Source organism: Curcuma longa, chromosome 15, assembly GCF_044706935.1.
Source record: "Curcuma longa cultivar G26 ecotype Majalengka, Jawa Barat chromosome 15, ITB_CL_G26_1.1, whole genome shotgun sequence".
NCBI classification, from domain to species: domain Eukaryota; kingdom Viridiplantae; phylum Streptophyta; class Magnoliopsida; order Zingiberales; family Zingiberaceae; genus Curcuma; species Curcuma longa.
This window is the reverse complement of record NC_133875.1, coordinates 1813575-1825485: the sequence shown is the minus strand read 5'-3', so window position 1 is coordinate 1825485 and position 11911 is coordinate 1813575. Positions and strand designations below refer to the sequence as shown.

Below are 11911 nucleotides of genomic sequence, written 5' to 3'. Positions count from 1 at the left end.
TTGTATGGTTTGCATATGAATTGGTGTCAATTTAAATATGTGACTCTAACAATGTAGTTTGTCATTGCCAGTGTTCAAACTCAATCAAGTATCTGCTTCTGATGAAAAATGGATGCATGAATTCCCTGAGTATTCAATTTTAAAAGGTAAATTTATATGAATACTCAAATTTGATTTAGATGGATTGCATACTCATGTAAATTCAATTATTGAATATCAGTTGCCATCCCTACTGTGTATATTGCAGGAATCTGGAGTAATCTTAAGGTAGTCCAGATGATTAAGTGCTAAAGATCTTGTTTTCTGTATGGTGATGGGTTTGAGTTTTCTCTCTCAAATTAGAATGCTCATATGTTTATCCTAAAGTTAAACTCAAGACATTAAATCTTTTATACGATAAATAATATGATTTGATGAAAGAAGAATATCATAATAAAGAAGGGTGAATCATGCATAAATAATGGATGAAAATATATAATAGAGATGGAGATTATTATGGTGGAGAAAAAAATATGATGGTAATGAGAAATAAAAAGGGGTTAGGATTTCTTATATTAAACATATTTTTGAATTTATATAATTTTTAATTTTTTTTTCTCAAGATGAGAAGTGATAATTTTTCTCATAATGTCACGATGAGATTAGAACAATTAACGAAGTTCATATAGATTATCTATAGATGAAATTTTTTGTGAACATTGGATGATTTTCTATTTTTGGGGTTTGATAAGAGGTTTAATTTCTTTTTATAACAATTAAGGATACCAAATCTACTGATGTAATAAGGTTTATGAGATGATGTAAATTGGATACTTGATGTCAACTATAAAAATAATGGCTCATGAGGTATCCTATCTTGTGAAATAAGAAGATAAGTCAAGAAAGAGGTTGAGAGATGACGAAGAGAAAAACAATGAGTACCATCATATTAATGTTTGATAGGTGTACAATAAATTTATAATATAGAACATTATGAAATATCCGAGACATGGTGAGCTATTAGTACCATCATATTAATGTTTGATAGGTGTACAATACTTCTTCTCCGTCGTGATCAACTACAACTTCTCGATTTACTTTCTTATAGATGACTATATAAGACTGTTAGGATGGTAGATTCCACCTTTTGCTGAAGATAGGTGTACAATAAATTTATAATATAGAACATTATGAAAATATCCGAGACATAGTGAGCAATGTTATTAATTAAAGCCATCTTAGGCATGCTTTTAATTGAATATTTCTTTAAAAATATAAAAAATTAATCTTTTACTCAATACTCATCATTGTATATTAAAATATCTTGTGATACCTTATTTATATATATCATTTTATTAAAATATCTTGAGATACAAAGCATTAAAAATATCTTATATTTTTTTTAGAATAGAGAGGATTATTATTAAGAATAATAATAACAATCAAATCTATATATTTATCTTCTACTATATCATTATCTAAATTTAAATAAATTTTATCTTATTTTATAATTAATTTAGTTTTTTAAATTTTTTTCTTAGTTATTTGATATGCATATTTATTATAGTTTTACATCACCTAAATAAAGTACTTAGTCGTCTAAATATATATTTGTACCATCTTAAACATATTTATTAGAATTTTTTCTCAGTAGGTGTAAGCTTGATTTTCTCTTTAATATTTTCATTTCTTATTTTGTCCATCTTCGTATGTTCGCACATCCACTTTAATATTTTCATCTCTGTAATTTTTATTTTTTGCTCATATGCTCGAGTAATAACCCAACATTCAATTTCGATATAATATAGTAGGTCTAACTGTAGTTTTGTTGGACTTCCCTTTACGGTCACAAAGAACGTATGAAACACTCCTCCATTTCAACCATTTTGTTTATATTATATGTAAGATATCTTTTTCAATCCCTTTATCTTTTACAAAAAAGAACTTAAATATTTAAAGCTCTCAGTTACAAATAATTCATCATCTTCTATCTTAACAATTATCCCATTATGACTAATATTGTTAAACTTAAATTTCATATATTTTATTTTTACTCTACTAAGTTTAAAACCTTTCACTTTTAATATTTTTCGTTAAGATTCGAATTTACATTTACTCCTTTACGTGTTTTATCTACCAAAATAATATCTATCACAAACAACATACACCATGGTACTGTATTTAATTAGATGTGTTCAGTGAGTTCATCTATGATTAATATAAAAAATAAAGACTTATAGTTGATATTTGATATAATCATATCTTTTATAAGAAATACTTTGATTAATTCATTTGAAGTCTTTGCTCTTATCGTTATATCCTTATATATATCCTTAATAATTTTAATATACACTATACTAACATATTTTTTTATAGATTCTTTTGATAATTTCTTTCGAGATTCTATCATAATCTTTTTCTAGGTTAACGAATGTCATATGTAACTTTTGTCTTTATTTCTGATATTTTTTAATTAGTTATTTGAGAAGATGTATAACTTCTATTATCAATCTTCTAGATATGAATTTAAATTGATTTTCAATCACCATAATCTCCTTCTTTAGTTGTTTTTATTATTTATTTTAAAGTTTCATAGTATAACTCATTAGTTTAATTCCCTTATAGTTTTGTATAATTTTATATATCTCCTATATATGAGAACTAGAGTATTTATTTTTCCACTAATCTCTTCATTTTACAAAATTTTCTATTATTTTTTTAATTAAATGAAAATTAATTTATAATTTATAATTTTTACTTTTTGAACTCACTAAATATTTTTTTTGAAAAATATATTAACTAGTATAAATTTATATGCTATAGTAAAATAGGATTATTATTATTATTATTATTAAGAAAGGAGGTTAAAATTGTCAGTGTAATTGAGAGGTAAAATGCGATTTTAAAATCAGGAGGGCATTTTCAAGATAAGTAAATTTAGAAGGGTACAATGAAAATTTTACTATTAAAAAATTACATAAAAATTCAATTTAATAAAATTCTGGAAGTAAATGGAAAAAGAACCAGTTGCGCAGACCATCTTCTCTCTATCTGAAGCAAGGAGCAGAAGGCACTTCGAACCAGTCGAGAGTTCCATTCACTAGTTCCGTTCTTCGATGCCCTCCGCCTGCGACTAGGAGAAAGCGCCGAGCTACACGATCGCGGCGGCAGAGAAAATGTACGGCGGCACCATCGACGGAGAAGGCGTCGGCGTCGGCCACGATGCCGGTGCGCCGAAGAAGATCCCGTCCGCGTCCTCCATGCCCTGGGTTCGAAACCTTCGCCGGTACGTGGGATCCGGCGCGGGCCTCGGCTCTGAAGCCCTCATGGGTTAGTTTTCCCCCGTTCCTATTTCTGTTTTATGCTGTCCGCTGGGAAAACGTCTTTTGATAGAAAAGCGAGATGTGGGAGTACCTGATCGTATCAATTACTTCAAATGATAGATGTTTTTTTTTTGTGTAAACACTACATTTTTCACGGAAATTAGGTGCTCGATACTCGATCAAGTGAATTTGTATTTTTGGGTTTAGCCCTAGAATTTTGAACTTAAAATGGAGATCCCATTCTGTCTACTCGACATGCGAATTAGGATAATAGCAATAATTGAGTTAATGCTGCCAAATTACAATGACTAGTGGAGTTTACGGTCTTTTGGAATCTGGATAGTTGCTGACGAACACAAAGGGCTCCTGGTGTAAACTTAGAAGACTATAGTCATAAGACGATTTATTTTTCATTTGCACGGAGAACATATTTTCCTTTAAATCGAGCCTTTCTTCTGCACAATTATGACTCCTTTGTTTCCTCAGATGAATCAAGCAGAGGAAGGAAAAATGAGTTAGAGGGGAAGAAAAACTGGAAAAATCAAAGAAGAAGAAATGGGGGAGTGGGATTGGAAGAAAAAGATGAAAAAATTGAACCGGAGGAGGAGGAGTCATAACGCTGTTGTTGTCTCTCTACAAGGAAGACCATGTGGTGAGGAGAGCATTGCGCATATTGTGGGGAGAGGGCAATGCTTGCATCACATTGAGAGGGATCGGGTGGCATTTAATTTCTATACTTAGGTTATATAACCTATAAGTTAGAGCATATTAATTTGAGGTTTAAATTATTAGAAATATTTACTAAATATATAGTGTAATAAGTACATATAAGCTAGAATATGTCAATAATTTTTCGAGATTTGTTGTGTTGCTATATCCGTGCCTCAAATTTGGATCAGTTTCTCACAATTTCACATATCTCCACTTAAAATCATGTTTATGAAACCTAAATCCATACCAGTGTTAGTATTCACGGCTGAGTTTGGGTAACATAAGCAAAAAGAATACACAGATATCAGTTTCATTAAATTAGATAGCTCTTTAATTAGTGTAAATTTGCCACTAAAGTGTTGATAAAATTTCTTCATATCTTTTCTATTTACACTTCACTTATGGAAATTTTGGCTACTTACTTTCTTGTGCTGATAATATAATGTTTAAAATATAAATAATCATTATAAGTTTTGATGCAAGATGTTTTGTATGAATTTCCTTTTCTTGTACATGAATAAAGAAATTTCCTGAACAGTCATTTTAATTTTCAGAGCTGGAAACAAAGAGGATATTGCTTGAGATTTTCAAAGAGCGACAAAAGAAAAATGCTGAATCAGGCTCAATTCCTAGCTTCTATAAAAAGGCACATCAGTCCATATCTTCCAGATTGTTTTCTTGTCTTTGATTTGATAAAAATGCAGAAGTAGATATCATGCTGGGTCTTGTTCCCTTCTTTTCATTACTTCCCTCAAATGTTTCAACCACCCATTGACAAGTAGCCTCATACCTAGTTGCATTTATTTCACTTTACAAACTATTTTTCCTTTTATTCATATAAGCTTTTGAGATTTTGTTGAGATAACATATTCCTTTTGCAAAGCAGAAGCCTGAAGAGGGATCAATCAGTCATAGGGTTCAGCGATTGGCAAAATATAGATTCTTGAAGGTGCTTGGTCATTCATCTTCTAGCTGCTATAAGCTGCTAATTAGTCATAAGGATGAGAATTTCATTGGTGGTTCCTGATGCTTCCAATTTGTTAATGTACTCACCTTCTGTTTATGTTTGCTTTCATTGTGCAGAAGCAATCAGAACTTTTACTGAATGCTGATGACCTGGATGCCATGTGGGTTTGCTTAAGGGAAAATTGTGTTATTGACGATGCAACTGGAGCTGAAAAGGTGAACATGTCTTCTTGATTTCTCTTTTATGGTACCCACCCTGAGGAATCTGTCATCTAATATGCATACACATCTATATAATCCTTTTAGTTACTAGAAGGATATTTCCTGTACATATTCTCCCTCTCAATCTTTCTTATGGTTGTGAAATAGGTGAAGCAATTATTGGCATGATAATGCCTATATTTTATTCTAGATTTGGTACCAAATAACCATTCTCCTGTCCTATCCTTTTGAGATGATATTATCCACAACCAGAACCATACTAGTACATATCACAGCCTCTCCTCGATCATTAACAGTTGAAAAGTTTTGGACAAGATTCTTAGCAGCATTACAGTATATATATTTGCTGCAGTTTGAGTGTTATTCTATATTTGCAACAGATTTTTGATATTAGTTATCTCATTTATTCATCTGAATATATGTGTTATGCATGTTTATGCTGTAGATGATATATATATATATATATATATGGATAGTCAATGTCTTGATTACTGCCTCCTACAGATGAACTATGAAGATTTCTGTCACATTGCCTCTCTTTGCACGGAGCAAATTGGTGCTAAGTGCAGAAGATTTTTTAGCCCTTCAAACTTCATGAAGTTTGAAAAGGATGAAGCTGGCAGAATTGCCATCCTGCCTTTCTATCTATATGTGATGCGAACGGTAACTTTCATTTCCTTAGTATCACACCAATTTTTTCTTTATCTAAAAAAATATGAATGTGGAAATTTTGAACATTTTTTTCTGGTAGTCTTGGTTATCTGCCAAATACATATTACTATTCCATTGCATAAAGAAATTATTATTTGGACTCACTACCATTATTGTACACTATATTTCCTATTTACCAGTTCTATCTTCATCATGTTTAAAAAGTTATTTTCCTTCCACTTGTGCATTCATTGTGTTCTTTTTTCTAGGAACTCTACGCTTTTAGATTGAAATCAGTCTGACTAATAGATGATTGTGTTCTTTTTTGTAGATCCGTGTTTTAATGCATGTTCCACATATTACATTGAGGTTTATTTGTGTAAACTGAACACTGGTAATTGTAAATTTGTAACACTACTGAATTTTAGCATCTGTATGAATGCTCATCAACTTTTTAAAGGTTCGTCAGAGAAGCTTTGAAATTTGATTCAACTACATCAACTCATATTGATATATGCTGCAGCTGGGTGACTTGGATAAGTAGATTTGTTACAAACAAGAATGAGGCTACGAGGAATGTGGATAAGCTGATGAACATTGTGCAATGTAATATATCTTGATATTTTACACCAGATGTAGGCTACCAACTTATTGCTTGTCTATCAAGACTAAGTAATGTTGTGCTTTAGGTTATAGATAATGGCAATATGAAGTAATGAAATGTGGGATTATGAATCTCTACAAGCTTATTCTTTGTTACCAGAACTCACATTCACTGCCTCCCATGACTTGTGTCAGCATGACACAGTCCGGATATGGGTATGTAAAATGAGTCTGATGAGCCAAACTTGAGGAAGAGGTAGAAAATGGAAGGAATAAGAAGATGGGATGAGAATAAGAAAACTTACATACTTGAGGCAGCTTGCAATGCACACAGAGGGATAGCCTCAATTGGTAAATTGTTTGGGTCTTGCAAGGAGAGATCAAGTCACATACCTCATCACAAATTCACAATCCTAATACAGTTTACGACCCTGCTAACAAGTGATAATGTGCAAATAATTCTTTGGGTACAATTTGTAATTATGAAGTGTATTCATATCACTGTCAGCCAGTCATTTATGTCATAATTTCACCTCAACTTTCTCATGGGATATCTGAAGTTCATGCACCATCTCTTTCCATTCTTGTTGCATCAGGTTTCACTTACCCAGGCAAGAATTGATATGAGTGAGCTTGATGAGGATTCTGATGGTTTTCTTCAACCTCAGGTATGAAATAAATTTAATCTTGAGTGTTGAAATTGGCTACAGATCTAAATATCTTGGTTTTGTACCCCCATTTTAACTATCACAGTAGCTGATTACAGGAAATGGAGTCTTATATAAAAGGTCTTATTCCTAATTTGGCACAACTTCGTGATATACTCGAAGCCTTTATTCAGATGTACTGTCGAATAGCTGCACGGAAATTCTTCTTCTTTTGTGATCCTCATAGGCGAGGTTTTCTTATCAAACCTTTGTACTAGTTGGAATATGTTGCAGGAGGATTTTCCAGGTTTCTGCTAAAGAAAATTGGTAATTTTTGGATAATGCTAATGTGGATTTTCTTGAATAATCGTAGGAAAAGCATGCATAAAAAAGGTGCTGCTTAGCAATTGTCTCCAGGAGCTCATGGAACTTCACCAGGTAGTATGTCGGTGCAGGGTGCTGCCATTTTTAGTTTGACCCTAATTTTTCAGTTATCCATGACAAAACTATACAATCTTGTCTTTCTAGAGATCTGCACTGATTGATGCATGTACATGTATATTACCATTTTTTGTTTGCTTGGAGAATATTTTTTTTTTCTGCTTCTTAGTTTTCTTGTTTTCAAACGACTTGCAATAGCTTGCACAATTTTTCCTATTGTGAAAAGTAGGCATTCAACACTTGTTACTCTTTCTCAAAGCATGGTGGATATTTAGTTGATATGATATATGATTTTTTTTTGAAGAGGAGCCTTGACGCAACGGTAAAGTTGCTGTCATGTGACCTTGAGATCACGGGTTCGAGTTGCAGAAATAGTGTCTTGCAAAATGCAAGATAAGACTACGTACAATAGATCTAATGTGGTCCGAGCCTTTCTTGGGACTCCGCATTGGCGGGAGCTTCATGCACTGGACTACCTTTTTTTTATGATATATGATTTTTTCAGTTCATTTAATGTCCAATCAAAAATAGGTGGTGCTAGCCTAACTTTGGTGTCATCTTTTACAGTTTTTCTTTTAGTTTGCTTTGATCAATTTTGCTTTCATTTCCCAACATTACCATTTAATGAATTTTTACAGGTTTCTTTGGTCCTTAAGTTTACAGGTTACATACAATATATTAATCTGGCTTGTGTTCCTGACAGGTTTACCACGGATGACATAAAATTTGATTTATTTTTCTTTGGAATCTTACTTTTGGTTTGTAGGACAGCATCTTGACACTAAGATAGCTTTTTTATTTTATTTTACTTTAGGAGATTAGTAGGGAGTTTAGTCATGAAATTAGTTGTAGTCCAATGGTTTGAAAATAGGCAATGGTTCAAGTGATGAAAGTGGTTCAAGTGATGAAAGTAAATCTTTCCTTTAAGTATGAGTTGCAGTGTGAGCCTTGGTACCATGATGAGCTTTCCTATGCTTCATCCAATGCCTAGGGATCAAGGTGTAGTTTTAGCTTATATTCTGGTAGAAATATAACTGCAGACATCAATGCTCAAATGATTTGTTTGCTTGCATCTTTTGCATTAATGGGGCTTTTACTTGATTTTTAAATGACTAATTTGGAAACCAGTTTTTAACAAATGATAATTTCCACACTGCCAATTGTTTTCTCAAATATGCTATACTAAGATCTATCAATTACACATATTTGAGCCGTGCAAATCAATGCTGGACTCTACTTCTAGTTGTATGATATTGACTTCACTTTATTTTTTGTTGTTAGGAAAGTGAAGAGGAAGTTCCTGACACAGAGCAGGCAGAAAATTGGTTTTCATTAACTTCTGCTCAGAGGATATGTGGTATGTTATGCATTTCTGATTCTTGTGTTGCTACTGTTCCTTATTGCAATGTAAGTAGCAGATCCTGTTATTCTCAGCTTCTACGTTAGATATTCTTTCGCTGATTGGAGAAAGACCTATCAAGTTTGGTTGACAATTCATGTGCTTTTAAGCTTCAGTTGTTTTCCTTGTTTGATGTTTGCTCTCAGCTTATTTTATAATGTCACAAGGATACAATCTTCACATATAATTATGTACGCTTGAGTTAACTAATAATTTTTCAAAGTTAGAGACTCAATACGACTAGAAGTCGGTGAAGATAAGTGAATGTGGTTTATCATACGTCCAATGGTATGGTGAATATGAAGTTCAGTTCTTCAGTAATTAGATATGTTGGTCTAATTTCTATATGGCTTACTTCTAATACACAAATTATTTACTTTTTTACTCTTTGATACATTTGGTATGGTGACATTTCTCCATGTGACCTAGAGGTCACTTCTCTCTGTCTGCTCATTCTGTTACTGTTTACAAAAACACTGTTTACAAAAACATGGATCGCTTCCATGGCTATATTTCGATAACTATCAGTTGCCTGTTGGAGTACAAAGTGCCTATCATTCTATTAAATGGCGATTCTACTACTATTGCCAATCGTCAGATGACAGTTCAGCAGCTTAATGTGGAAAGGAGGTTCAGATTAACTCAAATGAAATATTAATGTTTACTATGGTTCATGTTTGCTTGTTTTAAATTCTGGTGAAATAAAAAAGAAATATTTATTGAATTGTAAATCAATCAACATTACACTTCACCATCCTATTCTTCCTATCTGTAGAAACTTGCACAAAGAGGTGGAGTACTTAGTTAGAAGCCTGATAAAGATGTAAAACAATGAAGAATCAGCCAAAACAGCAGCTTTGCAACAACGCACCATGACATGGAATCTTAAAATATCTATCATGGACTTCAGTTTTACACTAAAATGAACTACTTGTTCTAATAATTTAGATTATCCGGAATCATATATTATGGATGTCCATGACTATTCAGGGCTTACCTTGGGCAATTTTATTGCTGCTCTATGACAATTTGGGTGAAAAATGATCTATTCATGAAAAAACCACTTTGCTTGGAAGGGTAAACACTGAAATTATGAATTGATACACGTGGAAAGGATCATTATTTATCCCCCAACTTGAACATATTACATAATATGATATTTCTTGTTTTCTTTACCATTGTAAGGATCTAATCTGTGTCTGACTAATGCAGTGCCTTTTCATTTTGCCCTTGTAGAAAATTGTTTGTTCATCATGAGTCAATATCACCAAAACTGATATTGATAGTTTTTTCATTTAGTACAGTTACCAATGCTAGCTGTTTAAGTTGATGTTGGCATGTTGCAAGTGATATGTCACTATGGATATTACTTGCAATTTTCAGTTTTTCCATCCCGAGTCGATATCACCAAAACTTATATTGATAGCTTTATCATTTACTACTGTGGCCAATGCAATCTGTTTAAGCTGATTTTGGCATTTTGCGAGTGATATGGAATTCACAAGTGTTTTCGATGGATATTACTTGCAATCATCAGTTTTTAACCTGATAATAAAGGCGTTTAAGGTGCAAATGATTTTAAATTCTGTTACATCTTCACTGTGTTACTATTCCACAGATATGTATATTGCCCTGGATAAAGACAAGAATGGAACTCTGAGCAAGCAAGAGCTCAAAGAATATGCTGATGGGACACTAACTGAAATCTTTATTGAGAGAGGTATTGATCTAACCTTTGACAAGTGAATATCATTCTACCTATCATTTGTCATTATTTTGCAACTAGAATTTGTAAAGCAATACTGTTCTATGACCTTGTACTTCATTTATATCTTTGTTTTTGCTCGACTATATCCATATGTATGTGCTTGAAAAAGAGATGAGGTTTTTTAGAAAATTTATGCAATTTTTTTTTTAAAAAAAAATCAAATACTCTTTAATTGCATATTCACCTAGTTTTTTTTTTTTCTTTCAGTAGAACCAAAGTAAGAAATAAAGGGCATACTCACTCATGGGTACAATTTGCCTTTATCAATTTGCTTCATCTCTCAACTTCTATGAAATATCATGCCATAGCTTGTTTTCTTTATTTCATTAGTTGAAAAAGGATGCTATGCAAGTAATTTTGGATGGAGACTTCTATCAGGAATTAGTAAGATAGGACTTAGATGTTCAAAAACTGCAACAACATCATCATCAACTCGTGATTGTCTCAACTATTCAGGGTTGGCTATATGAATATTTTCCCTCCATTTAGCTTTATGCAGGACTATATTATTAGACTCAGGTGGTAAAGACCCCTCTCATCAATTATGATGAAAAACCTACCCACCTAATGCAATTCTCAACCTTTTTCTTCCAGCATTGAAACTATAAGAAGCTTTTAGTTTTTCGTCTAATTCACCTATGTGATGGGTGTTGAGAGTCATGTGTGGACTTAATTGTAGTCATTCAAACCAACCTAGTCATAAGCTTGTCAATAACAATCACTCTCGTAGAAGCATATAGCAAAAATTTGGAAGCCACCTATGACAATGACTGGTTTTGGAGTAGTACTTGTAGTTCCATTTTTAATTCTAATTATCAATTCTAAAAACATTCTAATTATCAGAAACCTTTTGATGCTGATTTCATTTATGTCGCCTAATTAACAGTGTGCTGTCTTAAGTTAGATTAGTAGGCTCTTTGAAGAATAACAGATACCAGGCAGCTGAGAACAGCAATGTTCATGAAAAACACTATTACCTCTTTTACCACAAAGAATGCCAGAATAAAGACACTATATTGATTAAGTGAAATGTTGTACAATTTGATGCACAGAAATTTACCCATGAAATAAAATGTCCCCTGACCTGTCTCTTCTTTGTTTTCTTAACAGTTTTTGATGAGCACGTACGTCGAAGCAAAGCTGGAGGTGGTAATACTCGTGAGATGGACTTGAAAGCTTTCTGGATTTTGTTTTAGCCCTG

The 11911-nt window shown here is 32.5% G+C and overlaps 1 protein-coding gene across 1 annotated transcript; it reads left to right on the top strand.

The window, feature by feature from the left end:
- Positions 1-3049: 3049 nt before the first annotated feature.
- Positions 3050-11911, top strand: LOC141846289 (putative serine/threonine-protein phosphatase 2A regulatory subunit B'' subunit TON2; the record flags this gene model as incomplete). The annotated part of the gene is given in 11 exon segments (XM_074734300.1): positions 3050-3309; positions 4568-4659; positions 4900-4962; positions 5097-5195; positions 5706-5864; positions 7052-7123; positions 7222-7354; positions 7476-7540; positions 8825-8900; positions 10561-10662; positions 11821-11911. Coding segments are annotated over 11 exon segments (1101 nt in total). The 5' UTR covers positions 3050-3155.